Genomic DNA, 17351 nt, shown 5'->3' with positions numbered 1-17351 from the left:
TGCCTCCTTTCCACGCTGCGACTGACCTGCCGACTCTCTCCCGACTGGTGGGCGAGGCCTTTTCCACTTCTACGGCCCTTTCGCGGTATCTGTTTGTCTGCGCATTCCAACTTCCGCCCTGTCTCAGCACAGAGCGGAGATATATTCACGAAAGAGACATGGGTGGTACGCCTACAAGATGAAAACCGAAGATGTTGGTAGCGATGGCATTCTTCAGACTCTCCCACCGCCATCGCCCGTGAATTATTTAGGATCGCTACAACGCCTAGCATCTGCCAACGCATCGAGCCAAGCCCAGAAGCGAACGGTCTGCGATCATTGTCGACGGAGAAGTAGGTCATCACCAGCCTCTTGAGATGCCCAACGAGAAGCGTTTTAGAAGGCCGTTAAGACTTTCTGAGCCGTGCTCTATGGCTCTCCCGGCGTGTTGCTGAAGTTGTCTGCCGCGCTTGTGCTGACTACTAGCTCTTAGGAATTCGCTGCGATGGCCAGCTTCCATGCCAGCCCTGTATCAATGCATCTCTAGCATGCAAGCGAGATCATGTTCCACTGAAACGCGGTCCCAAACGTGGCCGCGGCCGGGTTATCAACGAGCTGCGGGAGCGATACTCGCTAGATGGTGCCACGAACAAACACAGCCGTGAGAGCAGCAATGACTTGTAAGACATCATGTTGGATCGTCGGTTGGGGTACCCTCCTCGCCTGTCTCGCACATTTCTAAAACCAACGCGTTTTCTGTAGGACAAACTCCGGGACGACATCTTCCCAGTCAACACCGACATTACCCCCACCGCCGTCAGATATATCGTGGCAAAATATATCGACCGATCCCCGACATGCGCCGGAGCCTGGTGGTGTCTTTTCTAGCGAGCAGTATCGACCAACCTCTCGGAACTATCTACCATTAGTACCACAGTGCATCGAGCTATACTACGAACACGTGTACCCCATCATGCCGCTCCCATATATGCCTATACTACGGGCTATGGCTTCACAGACTCCGACGACAAGCGACCTCACTCCCTCTAATCGCAACTACCTATATGCACTTTGTGCGCTCACATGCTTCCACATGTCTGGGCAGAACATTGTAGCCGATGCCCCTACTCCGTCGTGGGAATGTGCTGGTCGCTTTTTTTTGGACGAATGTATTTCTGCACGGCAATCATACGACTTTTTTAACGACGCGTCCCTGCACGCGGTAATTTCTTCTTTTTGGCTCTCGACATCTTTTTTCGAGATCAACCAGTCGCGGAAATCATGGGTCTATCTACGTGAGGCCCTCACCTTAGCTCAGGAACTTTGTTTACACGACGACGCTGCCTATACTGGATTGGATTCTGCAGAACGTCTGTGCCGACAGCGTGTGTTTTGGCAGCTATTTGTGACAGAACGGTAGGCATCCAGTTTTCTTTAATTCGACCCCGGTCTTTGTCCCAGGCACTCATCCTTTCTGTTCCCGTTAGATCCTTCGCCATTCTGAGAATGAAGCCAATCAGCCTAAAGAAGACCCCCTCCCTCCCGACAACACTCCATCCTTACGAAGCTCCCGAGATACATGCAGGATTCTTGCAGCTGATCAGCTCCTACGCACCTCTCGATGAGTCCTTTGTCAATGCGTGGAACGAAGGCTCTGACCCAAGGGTCAGTATCACAACTTATCTAGCCCTCCAAAATGTCTTATCTCTGCCACCACCCTTCCTCACCCGCCCAAGCACAGGTGTTACGTCAGGCACAGAACCAATGGCGACTGGCGCGAGTACACCCGAGCGTTCTCTAAATGGGATGGAATCGGTCACATCCAGTCCGAGTACTACGACCGAAAGCATCGCGATGAGCCTACCGGACGCGCATCTTGCTTCTAGGGTGGAACACGACATGGACGCCGACAAGGAGCCTGAACCAGAGACAACCGACATTCAAAAGGCCGATTTATTGATAACACAGCAATGGCTTCGTCTTATTGTCTGGCAGTCTTCGTTTCGGCAACAACTTCTATCATGGACAGCTCCTGACGAGAGCATGCGGTTCGCTTTCCCACTGGCAATAGCCAGCCGCACAGCATCGGTGCTGCAGAGCCTCCCGCCCCAAGCGATCGAAGTCCATGGCATGGGCATCTTCGAAAAGATATTTGAGATCGGCACGTGGTCGATGAATGTTCTTCAGGCTTGCGATATGGCTGGAGCCGGTACGGGACTTAACGGCTCTGGAGGTGCTATGGGGATGGACTTTGCCGGTGCCACAGATCTAGGTGTTCTCGGTGTCGGTCGGGTGGGCTTTTCTATCGACCCATTAGAGTTCTTTGTTCGCACACTCAGCGCCAGCCCCAATAGCCGCAAGCAATATGCGGAACGGCTGCTGCTTTTTGCCAGCGAGAACCCGGGCGGAATGCGGATGTCGCTGTCTCCGGCACTGTCGGCTCCGTCGTCGCCTGAATTTGGGTCCTCGCCCAACATATGGAGCCGAGACGAGAATTCGAACCAGACGACTGGCATTTTGGGGAGTGTTTTGGGCGAGGTACCTGACAACACAGATCCTGGCGGGCATATGCAGCAAGCACTTCGACAAGTTGCTGCCGGGTCGGCCGCTTTATATGGAGGAGGAGAATCCCGAAATTTGGTCACAAACACTAATGGGGTATATGGCGGTTTTGGCGACATGCTGCCCGGCCCGGCAGTCTTTGATCCATATGACACATCACGGAGTGGTTCTTCTAGTCCTTTAGAGAACAGGAACGTGCGCAGCATGGGAGGCATGACCTTGCAAAATCTGTCGTAACTCTCTGGACAACACAGAGCGACACATGCCTCCGGTAACACCAAACACTTACAAATTAACGACATAGACATTCACCAGTCTTCATTGTATAAGCATTAACGAAAATGGATGATTTTAAGGGTTGGCGGATTTTTGGGAACTCTGGCGTTTTATCTTTACCACCGGGCCACATGACAGAACCGGCAAACCTAAAGACTTTATGTTGTGAAGGACTTCCCAAACTTGCTCATATGTAATACACTATCATTTTAAAGGAACCGCAACTTTCAAGACTCCAAGTGTGCATTTAGAAGCCTGTTGAACTATGCATATATTGCGTTTGCCAGCGGCTCGCAGTTTGCTTGCATCATGGAGTCGGAAGTTGACCGCCTTGGGTAACGTCTAGTTAGCACATCGATGGTCTACCACAATTTGTTTGATACATGTGGTGCTTACCCGTGCTTCAAATTTTTCTGACGGCCCTCTCGCCTACTACACAGAGCCCCGTTGTCAGTCACCTAACATATGTCAAATACTTCCAGGGTTGATATACAGTACTCCGTACGGGGTATGAGACGGCGGTGAGTTATGCGCGTTATGCTGTCTGCCGATTTGCATAAATCCGGTCACAGTTCACACTTGCAGGGGAAAGGCGCTCGCAGCAAGTACTCCGTACGGAGTAAAAGAACTATGATAAACAAAATGGAGTACTCCGTATACTTCGTAAGAGCAACGGCACAGACACCCTTGCAGAACTGCATCCTATTCTAACTACGACGTACGGAGTAATGCTATCAGAAGACGCGTCATGACTGAGCTGTCTCTTGCAATCTACCGACGAGTGGGGGTTCTTATATGTACAAATAATGAAATAAAGAGACGGGCTGCATCGCAATCTGACAACTTGGACAAATCACAGCCTCGGGCAAGCCTCCATCTCTACATACTAGTGTGGAGCCTGAAGTACACTTGTATGCATGTGAGCACAGCTCACAGTACAGAGTAGATTCGACGCCCCCGGTTCAGCCCTTAACTGTGGCCCGCTAGCTTGAGAGGGCGACCGGCAAGAGCAGGGGTATGTAAGATATCTTACGTCGTACGGAGTACATGTAAATAAATGCTTGTACAGCTGAGGCGCAGGATATATAAAGATGTATTGCACTGTAAGGAGTACTCTATATAGGAGAACTTCCGTAGGAGATTGAATAGAGCAATAAGACTTATGTAATTTATACGTCGTACGGAGTAGACGGATATGCTATACTCCGTACGGAGTATCTTACTACATTTTTAAATATACGAAGTACATAGCGCTTAGTAAGGAAGAAACACAATGCGTCCCCTCTAGCCTTTAGGAATCCGTTTCAATACTAGTGTTTAGTTCCAAGATTGTGTACGTACTTTGACCAATCATATGACCTCATTTCTGCTCTTAAGTGGGTCAGAAGGCCCACAGTTGAACCATTTCCATGTCTGACAGTATCTTACGAGATCCAATGCTGGCAAAGCAATCCTCCGCAAAATATCTTACTTTTGACGAATATGGGCGAGTTCGAGCTCAAAGTAGATGTACACTTGATCGCACTTGATTTCGTATATATTGACCGCGTAGTAAGATTCTACGGATATGTAAGACATTAGTAGAATATACGCCGTACCGTACGGAGCACTTCGTAAGATACCTTTCAGTGCAAAATATTTTAAACGTACATAGCATGTACTCCGTATGCTACGTCATACGTATCTTATCTTGCATGAGATATTTTACGAGACTCCGTACTCCGTACTCCGTACTTGTTTGTCTTATGCTGGATTGAAAAATCCTTTGCAATCCGTCGAAACAGAGCCAAGTAGAAAAGGCTTTTCATGGTCGAAAATCGAAACTAAAATTCTTATTTCAGACCTGTACAGCAAGATTGACGATCTACGACGTAAGGAACGTCAGGCGTATGTATGTACATACTCGCAAGTGTCCACAAGACGCGTATATCCTACTCCGTACAGAATTGTGCATATTCCGTATATTATGGTAGAGATCACAAGCGGAAACACAAGCTACTGTTCTTCGTCTCGTAAAATGCTGGCATGCGCTAAAAATGCGCTAGTGCTCAGGCTGCATCAAAAGCCGACCTACGACGTAGCGCCAGCTAGTGCCGCCCATCCATCAGGAACGAGCAGCCAGAAAGGGTAGGAGCGAGGGACTTGCCGCCAACCAGTCGCGCCTTCAACGACGAATTGTCGGACCTGTCTCGGCCCACCGAATACCAAAACACGACCGACAGAGACAAGAGCACACCAAGAACAAGGAAATTGAGAAGAACCGTTGGGCAGTCCGATCAGAAGGGTACAGAAGAGTAAAACCTCATCAAGAGCCTACGCGCGACAGGCTGCTCGGTTGATGCACCGTGGAATGAAATACTACCGGCACCATTCGTACAGAAGCCCTGGGGATTGTTTTGCCTTGCTCGGCCAACAATCTTGTGCGACATTCCTTTCGCCCTTCCCTTTCGTCACCCGCTGCTCAGACTCTTCTTATCTTGCCCACAGCAAACCCCCAATCAATCTATCCTATTTGGACTAAACGTTGGCACCCCAGAGGCTAATGCCACTGTTATTATATTACGACGGCTAATGGACCAGCCAATCCACGCTTGCAACGGCTGTTCAACTTAACCTTCTTGCTTGCGGGCCCTTTTCCACCACCGGCAGTGCTTCCACTGCGATACTCCGTAGGATATCTTACATAGTACGTCGTACATAGCCCTGGCCCACAACGCCGCCCCTGCATGCTGCCCGTCAGGCCTGAGCACTCCGCCATCCCGGACCCATTCTCTTCTGTTTTTCCCTACCCCGTGCGTCGCTGCTAGCGCGCCCATTCCCTGCATTTCCTGCGCCTTCCTGCAGTCATCCTGCAGTCCTTCTCATCGCCCCATTTCGCTCTCTCTTGTTTCTTTTTCTTCCCAGTCTGATCCCCAGTCTGACCTCACATTCAGATACATCGTACCTTGCGAGTAGCCGGATTGGAGGAGCCGACTGTTGATTAGCTCAACTACTGAGACTACGACGTGTTCGCGACATACGACCAGTTCACGGCTGCATGGCCTAAGACACTGACGCGACTCTGCTGCGCTGCAGCTTGATTACTTGCATCTGGCCCATATCATCTTTAACCATCAACTTGGCGGACCGTAACTGCCAGCTGGACTCGCCGTTTGCTACCCGGTCAGCCTCAATATCTCACGCATCGCCCCCCTTTTTTCCCTCCCGCAGCCATGGAGGCTACTTCACCCACGTCACTCTCCCCTCCGCGGGCCTACCACTATCCGTACTCTCGTACACGCGCTTCGTCACGGTCTAGCCCATTTATCGCATCTGATGGTCGAATGGCGGCTTCAAACTTGGATCGGCGTCCATCAAACCTCACACCCTCGCCACAACCAAATTTGCAACAGCAAGAGCAGCTAGAGCCCGCTTCATACCTCACCCACCGATTTCAGAGTTCTATCAGCTCCCGGCCCGCTCCTTATCCGTTCAATACCGGATCTCCACGGCTACGGCCTCCTCGTGAGCTGAGTGAAGAACCCAAGCTCTTTGCCACTTCTTCATACCTCCAGGAGAGGTTGTTGCGAGAGAGAAAGGTGGAGAGTGAACGGTCTGCCAGCAGGATGAGTGGCGATAGAACTTCTTCTATTGACCTTGGGTCCTCCCAAGGTTCTCCGGCGCGTTCTCGGTCTATTACAGGCAACGGAGAGTCTGTCAAGAAGAAAGGAGGTGTCGGCCTGAAGGAGATGGAACAGGTAGGCGCACCATATTGCCAAAGCCCCTCACTCTTCAAAGCTTGTGTCCGTCTGACAGCAGAATTTGCTTTCCACTAGACTCTAACCACCCTCCACAAACAAAACTTTGATCTCAAGCTCGAACTCTTCCACCGGAGGGAAAAACAAAGCAGGCTGGAGGAAAAGTGCGAGAGCCTCGACCGCGAGAAGCGAGAAGCAGAGGAGATGAACGACAAGCTTCTCACCGAAGTGGAAATGAGGGACAAGGCCGTAGAGGAGGCTGTTGGCATGATTATCGCCCTTGAAGCTCGGCTTGAGCAGCTCTTGCGCGAGCGGGAGATGGTCCACCAGGTCGAAAAGCACAATTTATTTGTGTCCAATCCAAGTGTTCGGCGTGCATTGTCTTCTGCTTCTCGCTATGTTGCAGCAGACTTATCAGCGCCTTCAGACCATCCCTCGAGACCGAAACACAAGCCTGACGAAGGACGCACTCTAAATAGGATGCCAAGCTTTTTGTCTGAGCGGAGCGAATACACGGAAAACCTGCGCAACGTGTATCTGGGCAGTCTGATCAGCCTACCGCGCATGTCAGAGGACAACACGGAAGGTGACTTTTTGGATGTTGCTGATCGCGTTGGAAGTCCTAGTCTCAGTGTATTGAGCGAGAGCTCCTTCCTCAGCATCTACGGCAAGGAAAATGAGCCCCGGATGTCTTCCTTCGCAGCATCTATGCAACAATCAATGTCCAGTGTCCCTGCCGATATTCCGAGAAATTCTTCGACGCCGTCTCACCATGCGTCTACCCCCGTCGCTGCAACACATACACCACTGGCCACAATGCCGTATCCAGACGCTGTATCGGAGACAACACTAAGAAAGCAGCGGTCGAGCTCGAGGGCGCGAACATCTAATGGCGCAGCGGGGCTGAGCTCGCAAACGGATTACATTGGTACGAACTCTCCTCTGCAGCGCCTTGAGAAGATGGAATTGTCGCTACAGGCTATGGATGACGCGTCCCAGCCCAGTAGCGATGAGGGTCTTGAACAGAAACCCGAGTCTCTTACGCATCAGCTCCGTGCGCGAGACTTCGGCAAGTCAACATCTGGGGGAAAGCGAGATCATCTTCGCAGGGTGCGTACAGATGCGTCATTTGCAGGTGCAGGGAACCCGCATAACCTACCACCTACCCCTGACACAATCTCGACGTCGACCCTCCGGAGGTACAAAAACTCGAGCGATACTTTGTCTCAAGAGAGAAGCAGAATCAGTAATGAGACAGGTTATGTCTCTCTCTCCGGGCATACCACATCGAGGCGTGCCAGTGAGGGTGCACGGTATATCGCGGATTTCTCCGAGCAGCAAATAGCGGCACCACAGCCGTCATCGACTTCGGCTTTCAATAGCCGACGCTTCGAAACTTGTGTGCACAATGGCTACTTTGACGACCGCCTTCAAGTTCCGCCCCGTCCTCGGTCCACTGATGAAAGCACGCTGTCGCATTACGGTCGAGGGAGCGTCTGGGGAGACTCGGAAAGCTCAGACGACGACATGGATATCGATGGCAACGACTCTGCGTCGATGCAGGACTGTTGGCTCCGCGAGAGTCTGCGGCCTGCAGGCCTGGCTCCTCGCACGCGGAGAGGTGGGAAGGTGTCACCGGATCTCTTTCACTTCCCATCGACGGTGAACGGCTGGTCGACAAACGAGATGTTTGGAAAGAGTGGACAGGGTTACCCGGGGCCTGCTGCAGATGGCGCTGCGCCTAGTTCAAACACCCTCGATAAGCTGGGCGACTCTCTACCGGCGCCAGTGAGCGGGCTATTTGGTGCCGGGGGCTTGCTTGCTTCACCGCTGCCATATGACGTGGGCTCCATCCCCGGCGGACCGCCACCGCCGCCAAATCGGCGTTCGAGTCTGCATGCACAGACAGGCTCGTTGCGGGATATTAACTCAAGATGTGCATCTCAAGCAGGATCCACAGGCCCTGGCACTCCGAGCACAAGCGTATCAAATACGAGGACACGACGGTCTCCGGTGCGAGTCTCCATTGCGGGAGGTGCAAGCGCGAGCCTGTGCGCTGCTACTGAAGACAGTGCCCCAGAAAAGAAGGCACAATCTCTAGCTGTCGGGCAGCTGGGGGAGCAGATGGTGTTGGCGAAAATGCGGCACTACCCTCCCACATCAGGGTTGACGCCGCGGAACCGGGTTCTCAGCCTGTTTCGCCGATCCGGGTCGCATGAGCTGACACCAGCATTGGCACCAGCATCGGCACCAGCAACGGCGACAACATTTTCGTTGGCACCGGGGATAGGTGTGCCATCGAGGATGCGAAAGGGGGAGATTGACGGCGAAGGCGGCCGGAGCAGCGCCACACCTCCGCCAATCTTACGCAACGGGCGAGGAGGAGCCTCAAGCAACTCAGAGGTAGTTTCTGGACAGGCCGGGAACAGCGGTGCAGCCCTGAAGGCGCCAGAAATGGTACTTGGGGCAAACGAGGAGGTGCAGACGGTGCAGATACCAGCCATTACACAGGCACCGGCACAAGAGCCGCAGGTAGTGCAGGACGATGCAAATGCTTCAGTCGGTACAACTCCGCGCAAGAAGTGGTTGGGCCTCGGACGTGTGGCAAACCTGCGTGCACGTGTGGGCTAGTGGCCTCGTACAGTCAGCTTGTCTGTCAGGAATGACCAGATGCTCAGCCCTGGCAGTGCTCAACCAAATATGAGGGAGTAAGTATACCAACCGAGGCCTACGGTTTCGGGAAATGGCGTTGGGTTTGGCTGGTAAGATAGGATGTGTCATTTTGGGGCAGACAGACACGTGGTGTTCTCTCAAGAACCTCTGTACGATTGGTGGCTATGTTTCTAGGAGTTGTGTTGCTTCGCATTTTATTTTGTCCTTCTGCTACTGGCTTGATATCCTGCCCCAGGTCCTCCCGGGAATTCGTTTGTTTATCTTTTTCTGTCTTTTCTGCACCGGCTGTCTATCTGAAAGGTCTTATTTGGGAATGCCACGGCTGGTATAGTGCGTATAAAACGTAGCGGTCGAGTTTGTACGTTCATAAAAAGGCAGAGCTGATTGCTTCTAAGGACGGAAGCAGGAGCTCAGGTGTTGGAGAAACTGTATCTTACCATCTAGGATGCTGAAAAAACTGACCGAAAATGTGCCGAAGAGTGCTTGTTGGAAGATGTATTCCCCATACGAATAGATAGCTCATTATACGGAGTACACAATTATCGTGACGTATTTGAACTATCGTCTGTCTCCATATGCCTCTGAGTGCTATGTAGGAAGTTGTTGCCGAACTAGAAAAAGAAGGCTTTGGATTATAATGTTGGAGATGACTAAGCACCCGTGTGTTCTGCACCGCGCTAAGCGTTGGGAAAAGGCAGCAGAACATAAAAGAACACAGCAGCACTATCTTCCCCCGTCCGATCAGACGCCCCCGCAGGTGCCTGGCTACCTGCATAATGTCATCGTTTACTGAAATTCCAACTTTGGTTCTGACAGGGGTTGGCCTTGCACCATTTGGTGGCGGACTCGGACAGCGGCTGTACTGCTACGGCAACGAGGCGACGAAGATGTCGAGGGTGGCATCATTGCTATTTTCTGGATGTGACGCGGCAGTGACCGGGGCGGCATGCAGCATTGCCCGGTCGGTTTCTACAGGACTAGACGAGAAAGGCAGTGGTCGGGGCCTTGTGGCGCCAGTATGGACGATGATGCAGGCGTACATGTTCCGCGGTGGTGGTACGTCAGGGGCTGCGTATCTCGCAGTAGCCGTGCTGCTGCATCAGGTGCGGCGAACCCTATGTCCAGAACTGGGTGACTACGTGCTGTCAAATGCGGGCGAGGACTGGCGGCTGGTTCTTGCGCGACCAGATGTCTTCTTGGAGCAGGTGCTGGTGACGGCCTCCTGGCGACGGTTGCTGCAGAGCAGCGTGCAGAAACGGGCTTTGGACGTAGTCGCCGGCGGCGGTTGCTCGCTGCTCCTGGCGGCGGACGACGGCGTCCTGGCGGCGGTTGTTCAGCGAGGTATCGGTCTGCTGTCCCGGGGCGGCCATCCGGCGATGGCCCGCACGGTGATGCGTCGAATCAAAGACACAGCGGCCATGGTTCTGGTCTTGTGGCTGTTTTCGTGCATCGAGTATGCCATGACACGAGTCTTTAGCTCAGGTGCCCTAGCCTACGCAGTCGGGTCAATGCTGCTGTCCGCGGCTGGGGATGGAGCTGTCGATGGAGCTGCCGCTGCCAATCGTGCAGTCTTAGAAAGGGCTCTCACGCAGGACAGTGTCTCGGCTGTCCTGCTGGCCTGGTCGCAGCTCGTGGCGTATCCGATCTGGGGCATCTTCCCGCTGCTCTGCACAGCCGTGGGGGCCGCCGTTGACCGTCGCCAGCCAGGCCTGCTCGTTGCCGTTCTGGCTGCCTCTGCCTCCATGTATGCACTGCTACAATACCGTTCACGGCTGTACATCGCCATCGAGACAAGCGGGCTCTTTGTCGTGCTTACCTTTTCCGCACTTTCTGGCATACTCCTGGCGGCAGATGCGCGCTGCAAGAGGACACTAAAGGATAAATCTAGCAGTGGGGACAGGAACGGAAAGAAGAAGAAATTATGAAACGGCCCAGGCCTGATCTAGATAAAGACAAATTTGGCTTGGCATAGCTCAGAACGTCATATGTTAGACGAGTTTTTACTTTTACGCTTAAATTACTTTTGGCGTGGAAAGCACAAATACGCTCTTCCTCCATAACTATTGTAAATCATCTTATGCTAACACGTAATGTACTGTTCTTGAAAAAAAAGAGAGAAAAAAAATGCCGTAATTTTGCGACTAAAGAAAGCAGAAAGTAAGGCATATTAGTAAATTTTTCTCTTACCATCCCCGTCCTTTTATAAGAAGAGTCTCAGGCCATACTTTCTAGCCACGACTGGTATAACGTACAGATCATTTTTAATATAACAACGACAGGCTATGCTAAGAGGAGCAGCTAACCCCATAGTAGCCCTAGTAAATACATCATGCGAAGCTCTGACCTTAGCTGCCTTAGAGCTGTCGCAGGCAACGGGCCATCGTCTAGCCTAATGCGGAATGTGCTCTCGTCTACCTCGTACATACTGTGCTGGAGAGACGAGTTTTGGGAGGACTCACAGAGATCTCGTCGATGGCGATTCGAAGAGGAAGCTGTAGCACAGCGGCTAGGATCTTGCCTAGCACATTGATACGCTGTCATATTGCTGCCTGGTAGCTCTGCTTGCACTTGTGTCTCCGCCAGTGCCTTTTCTTCCAGCCTTTGTGGCAACTCTGTCAGCGTATCTGAGGGTTTCATCCGAAGCATATACTCCATCGGGAGGCAGTGATGTTTCGCCCAGGTGTCCATAGTGCGTAAGAGCGCCTGGAACTGAAGCGCCGCCCGGTAGAATTGACCGACACGCCGGCCGTGTCGTATAATTTCATCGTAGTCAGGATATTGCTGGTTATCGCAGCACTGAAGTGTATATTCGTTCCTCTGAAGTGTAACAACGGCGGCCCCAGTGTCGAAATCTTTCGAAAGTTCGCTTATACACGCGTGTGTAGCAGCCTCACGTGAATCGTGGCAGGCCAACCATAAGCCTAGGTCGCCCCGGGCATTAATCAATCCCGCAGGGTCGCATACATGCATTGGGGAAAAATGGTGCTGACCAACACTTCCTTGGCCACTCCAAGCATTATACCACTTTAGCTCCGTGACCTGTTGTTTCGAAAGAGTTCGCGCCCGATCAAGGATCATTACCAAGTGCTGGCATGGAGGGGGTAGGCACGCTGCCTCCCAAATCAGACGACGTATTTCAGGTGGCCGTTTGGGGAAACGGCGAAAATTTTCTTTCATCGGCTGCGGTGACACAGCTGTTGCAGTGCGTAGGCATGGACTTGCTAGATCTTTTTTGCGAATGATCTTTGCACAACGTACAAGCCTATTGATTATCAAGGAAATATCATAGGAATCAGCTCGAAAATCGCGAAGCGCGCTCTTACAAGTTCGTGGGAATTCTAGTTCGTACGAGTCGATCAACGCCTTATTCAACTTTTGTATCGCTGTGTTGGCTTCTTGAAGACGCTCCACAAGTGCGTTGACAGAAGCCATCTCGTTCAGCTTCTGGTTTATTCGTTATATCAATATTGGCACGTATAAGGCCTTATAAGAAAACAGGTCAGAGTGTGAGAGATCGTCTGTTAATATAGGAAAACAAGGTGATGATCGAGTTAGTCAAGCCTACACCGTCATTATTCATGCCTATTTTTGCCGAACACTTGCATCACGTGTTGGTATCTTACTAGCGATGTAACAACAGTCAAGCAGAAAGAGCCCAATCGTGCCTTCCAAGTTAAGAAGTTTCGAACTTGAATACGAATATGAATTATCCTCCCAAACATGTTTTCCCCGCGTCTCTCATTCTTTTATTCTCTTCTTCCACAGTCGTTCGTCTACAGCCGTTTTTACACAGTTCGACCTACATATCAACCTAGTATGTATCAAATCCCACTTCTCTTTCCACTTATATCTTTTTGATTCTTATTGCCCACATATGACTGAGAGTTGTTTGCTGTGCACATTTCGCCCTATCAATGAAGCAACAATATTTGAGGGTCGAGATGCTAAAACATTATAGTCCAACATCAAGTTTTCAGCCATGGAACAAATGAGGACGAAGGAAACATAGCTATGCAGACCTCGACTGACAATGATACAACAATAGAACGAAGTTGTTTTCGCTGTCTCGCTAGAGGATCTGGTGAGTATTACATTTTAATTCTCTCGACATGGTTAGAGCTGACCTTTATGACAATCAAGCGTACCAGCCTGAGAGTACAGTGACAAGATTGCCCTGAACGGCATATGCTGTTTTGTTCTACAGTGTTTACTAACCTACTAAAACACAGGCTCACAGACGTGTTGTAGCTGTACGTTTTCCTGATAACCTTCAGCGTCAATCCTGCTTTCATCATCGCTATCTTCGGATGCTAATTTTGATGACAGGTCTTACGCCGGCAGATCCGAGCATGTTGTCTTCGAGTATATACTTTTGTACCTTTTCCTATGGCTGCTCGGCTAACACGTGTTTTAGCGCATCAGAGCCAACCAAGTCTCGGTACGATCAATATGCCCCAGCAACGAACGACGACAGCATAATTGCTGACTAGGATTAGATGCAGGAAGAACTGGAGGTATTGTGGATTTCCCCGAGGTCACCTAACCTGAACTCGGCCGCCCAGATCACTAGATAAGACGAAGCCCTGATCTGAGCGCACATTGCGCACAGTCTGGTCTTCAGTCAACCACCCTACGAAATATCATCACTAGATCTTCTGAAGGCCTTAGAGCTTACTACGATACGTGAAAAAAGGTCCGGACGAATATCCCACAAGGATTACCGTACGGGTCTTACACTGGTGCTCGCGCAGAACCTGCGCGGCAGACTAGTGGTGCACGGAGTAGAAGCCACAGTATATAACCGTCTATACGAGGTGAGTACCACGGTATCCGCCAACTTCAACACCATTTTTGACAGGGGTATTTCTCCAGGAATGCCACACTACTGTGACCGTAAGAATCAGCTACACGCACAAGTCAGGCACCGGAAAACACTAATAAACTACCAGAGATTGACAAACGAGATCATCGAGAGGCAAAGGGCAGAATCAAGGGCTGCAGGGCAATAGAGGGAGGTGATGGTGTGAAGCTCTGGAATGGAGCGCACTGTGACCGTTCTGACTAATGTCAGCGGAGCGGCCTCTCATTGGTCAGAATAGATAAACGTGGAGAATAGCCACAGTGACATCTCTGCACCATTGGAGGTGCGCCATGTACTCCTTTCTAGTTAATACATCACGCACTTCAACAGCCACACCGTTCAGACCCTATACAGTGCACCGATACCCCTGCCAATAGCATCAGTTGTGACAGATGGAAATGCCAATTTTGTAAGCCGTCGTTGGGACGGAAGGCGAGTTAGCCCGCAGGCAGAATATTTGGGTGTACTGCAACGCTAAAATGACACTGGTTGATCCTGAGAGTCCTATTCAATTAAAGAAGTCGTATTCTTAACAGACATGCTTTAGTCTATTGCCTCACACTTTTCTGAATCCCAGAATAGGTAGATGCATCAAGATGAACCTCTGCATCGGCGCCTCGTTTTGCAACTACCAGCCCTCCTAGATCTTTACTTAGAAGCGCAGGTCCCAGCCAATCTTGGGACCCAGCTCAGGCAAGGAGTCGGCCACGCTCTGGACGTCTTTGTCGCCACGGCCGCTGAGGCAGACAACAATGTCCTGGTCAGGCCGCATGGTCTTGGCCAGCTCGACGGCACCATAGATGCCGTGGGCTGACTCGAGAGCGGGGATGATGCCCTCAAGCTCGCTCAGCAGGCGGAAGCCCTGCAGGGCCTGGGCATCGGTGGCGGCAATAAACTGAGCACGGCCGGTGTCCTTCCAGTTGGCCAGCTCAGGGCCGACGCCGGGGTAGTCGAGGCCGGCAGAGACGGAGTGGGTGTCCTGGATCTGGCCGTTCTTGTCCTGCAGCACGTATGTGCGGACGCCGTGCAGGACGCCTGCAGATCCACCAGCGAGGGTGGCAGCGTGGCGAGGGGTATCGATACCGTCGCCGCCAGCCTCGACACCCAACAGCTTAACAGAGAGGTCGTGGGAGAAGGGGTAGAACATGCCGACAGCGTTGGAGCCGCCGCCAACGCAGGCAACGACGGCATCGGGCAGCCTTCCGCGGGCAGCCTGGAACTGGGCCTTGGTCTCGTCGCCGATGACGGACTGGAATGTACGCACAATGGACGGAAAAGGATGTGGGCCGATGGCAGAGCCGATAATGTAGTGCGTGGTGTCGAGGTGGACGACCCAGGCGCGCAGGGCTTCATTAACGGCGTCACGCAGTGTGCGCGAGCCGGCGTCAACGGGCACGACCTTTGCACCCAAAAGGCGCATGCGGAAGACGTTGAGCGCCTGGCGCCGCACATCCTCGGCGCCCATGTAGACTGTGCACTCCATTCCAAACTTAGCACACACCGTGGCCGTGGCGACGCCGTGCTGTCCGGCACCGGTCTCGGCAATGATCTTGGTCTTGCCAAGACGCCGCGCCAGCAGAATCTGGCCCAGCGCGTTGTTGATCTTGTGGCTGCCTGTGTGGTTGAGGTCTTCGCGCTTAAGCCAGATCTGGGCGCCGCCTGCGTGCTGACTCAGCCGTTCAGCCACGTGCAGGTGGCCCGGCCGCCCAATGTACTCGTAGTAGGACCGGTACTCCTTCCAGAAGGCGTCGTCGTGCAGGATCTGGTTGAAGCCATCCTCGAGTTGGGACAAGCAGTCCATCAGCGACTCCGGCACGAACTGTCCGCCAAATTGACCGAACCGGTCTGGCATCTTGTCGTGCAGTGCCGCCAGCTGTGCCACCAGGTTGCTGTCGAGCTTTTGTGCTGTTGCTGCCGACGTCTGCGTCTGCGTCTCGGGTGCCGCCCGAGCCACGGCTGCCGCTGCTGCTGCCGCCGAGGCCGTGGCCACTGCTGTAGCTGTCCGGCCCGTCAGGTACGCGCAGTAGTTCTCGACCGCCTTGTGCTTGTCGCCTGTGGCCGTGCGCAGCGTCGTCACGATCTGACTGCCGACCACGACGCCGTCTGCAATGCCCGCCACCGACACAAAGTGCTCGCGCGTCGATACACCAAAGCCCACCGCCGCTGGCTTGCCGCCGCTGTACTTCTTCACGCGCGCTACCAGCTGCGGCAGGTTTTCATTCAGCGTGCCCAACGCGCCCGTCACGCCCTGCCGCGAGACCACGTAGATGAACGAGTCGGCCAGCTGGCAGAGGATCCGCATGCGGGCATCTGAGGTGGCCGGTGCAATGAGCGGCACGTAAGAGAGACTGGAAAGTCAGCAGGGAAGAGAAGAGGATAGAAGATACAAGAATACATACCCTCCTGCGCTGCACAACGTCCGGAATGTTGCCGCCTCCTCTGGCGGCAAGTCCACAACGATGAAGCCATTGACGCCAGCCTCCTTGCAGTCGCGGATCAGCACCTCCTCACCGTATGCACGCATCGGGTTATAGTATCCCATCAGCAGCACCGGTGCCGACAAGCCCTTGGCCCGTGCCGTCCGCACCATCTGCAAAGTGTCCGTCAGAGTCACGCCATTCTCCAGTGCCACCGTGTTGGCCGTCTGGATCGTCGGTCCATCTGCGATCGGGTCCGTGAACGGCACACCGAGTTCCAGAATGTCCGCGCCACCTCGCTGCATACTCAGCAACACCTCCGGTGTATCTGCTGCCGTCGGGTAGCCAGCCGTGACATAGGTGACGAGGGCAGCCTGCTTCCACGCAACATCGTATTAGCCACGGCGCCACTGCTGTCATTGCTAGCTTAGTCTCGCCGCTCAAAGGGAACGACAAGATCGCTTGAACGTACCCTCGTCTCAGCCTTGCACCGGCTAAACGTCTCTTTGAGAGCCTCCATCGTCTCGTTGTCTTGATGTTTGTGGGGTTGAAAGCGGGGATGAGTCGCCTGTGGAGGAAACGCGACGGCTGCAGAAGGAATTGGCAAGTATGCTAAAGATGAAAGACACAGACACTGCTATTTGTTGTGACAGGTTATGTGTAGATGCTGAAGACTTCTGAGTCACCTGCGCTTTGCTGGACGGTTGCGCATCGCATTGGAGTTGGTGCCTGCCGGTTCTCTTTTTTTTCGAACCTCTTGCTATCAAAAGTGGAGACCTTACACATCACACTGTGATTGCGTGAGAAGTTGGGCGCAAAATACACCGTGTATGCACAGTGCTCTTT

At 52.7% G+C, this 17351-nt stretch overlaps 4 protein-coding genes across 4 annotated transcripts; 3 read left to right on the top strand and 1 right to left on the bottom strand.

Annotated features, from left to right (window-relative positions):
- Positions 1–1485: 1485 nt before the first annotated feature.
- CMQ_6552 (c6 zinc finger domain containing protein) lies at positions 1486–2778 on the top strand (the record flags this gene model as incomplete). Its single annotated transcript, XM_014320238.1, has 1 exon — positions 1486–2778. One exon carries the CDS (start codon positions 1486–1488, stop codon positions 2776–2778), a length of 1293 nt encoding a protein of 430 aa, XP_014175713.1.
- Positions 2779–6029: 3251 nt separating this feature from the next.
- Positions 6030–9185, top strand: CMQ_6756 (uncharacterized protein; the record flags this gene model as incomplete). The annotated part of the gene is made up of 3 exons (XM_014320442.1): positions 6030–6554; positions 6633–7664; positions 7893–9185. 3 exons carry the CDS (start codon positions 6030–6032, stop codon positions 9183–9185), a joined length of 2850 nt encoding a protein of 949 aa, XP_014175917.1.
- Positions 9186–10003: 818 nt separating this feature from the next.
- CMQ_6713 (uncharacterized protein) lies at positions 10004–11152 on the top strand (the record flags this gene model as incomplete). Its single annotated transcript, XM_014320399.1, has 1 exon — positions 10004–11152. The coding sequence occupies one exon, from the start codon at positions 10004–10006 to the stop codon at positions 11150–11152; it is 1149 nt and encodes a 382-aa protein (XP_014175874.1).
- A 3588-nt stretch (positions 11153–14740) lies between these two features.
- Positions 14741–17025, bottom strand: CMQ_6848 (tryptophan synthase; the record flags this gene model as incomplete). Its single annotated transcript, XM_014320534.1, has 3 exons — positions 14741–16436; positions 16488–16879; positions 16978–17025. 3 exons carry the CDS (start codon positions 17023–17025, stop codon positions 14741–14743), a joined length of 2136 nt encoding a protein of 711 aa, XP_014176009.1.
- Positions 17026–17351: the final 326 nt, after the last annotated feature.

The sequence above is a fragment of the Grosmannia clavigera genome, assembly GCF_000143105.1.
Source record: "Grosmannia clavigera kw1407 unplaced genomic scaffold GCSC_108, whole genome shotgun sequence".
NCBI lineage: Eukaryota > Fungi > Ascomycota > Sordariomycetes > Ophiostomatales > Ophiostomataceae > Leptographium > Leptographium clavigerum.
This window is presented reverse-complemented; position numbering and strand designations above follow the sequence as displayed.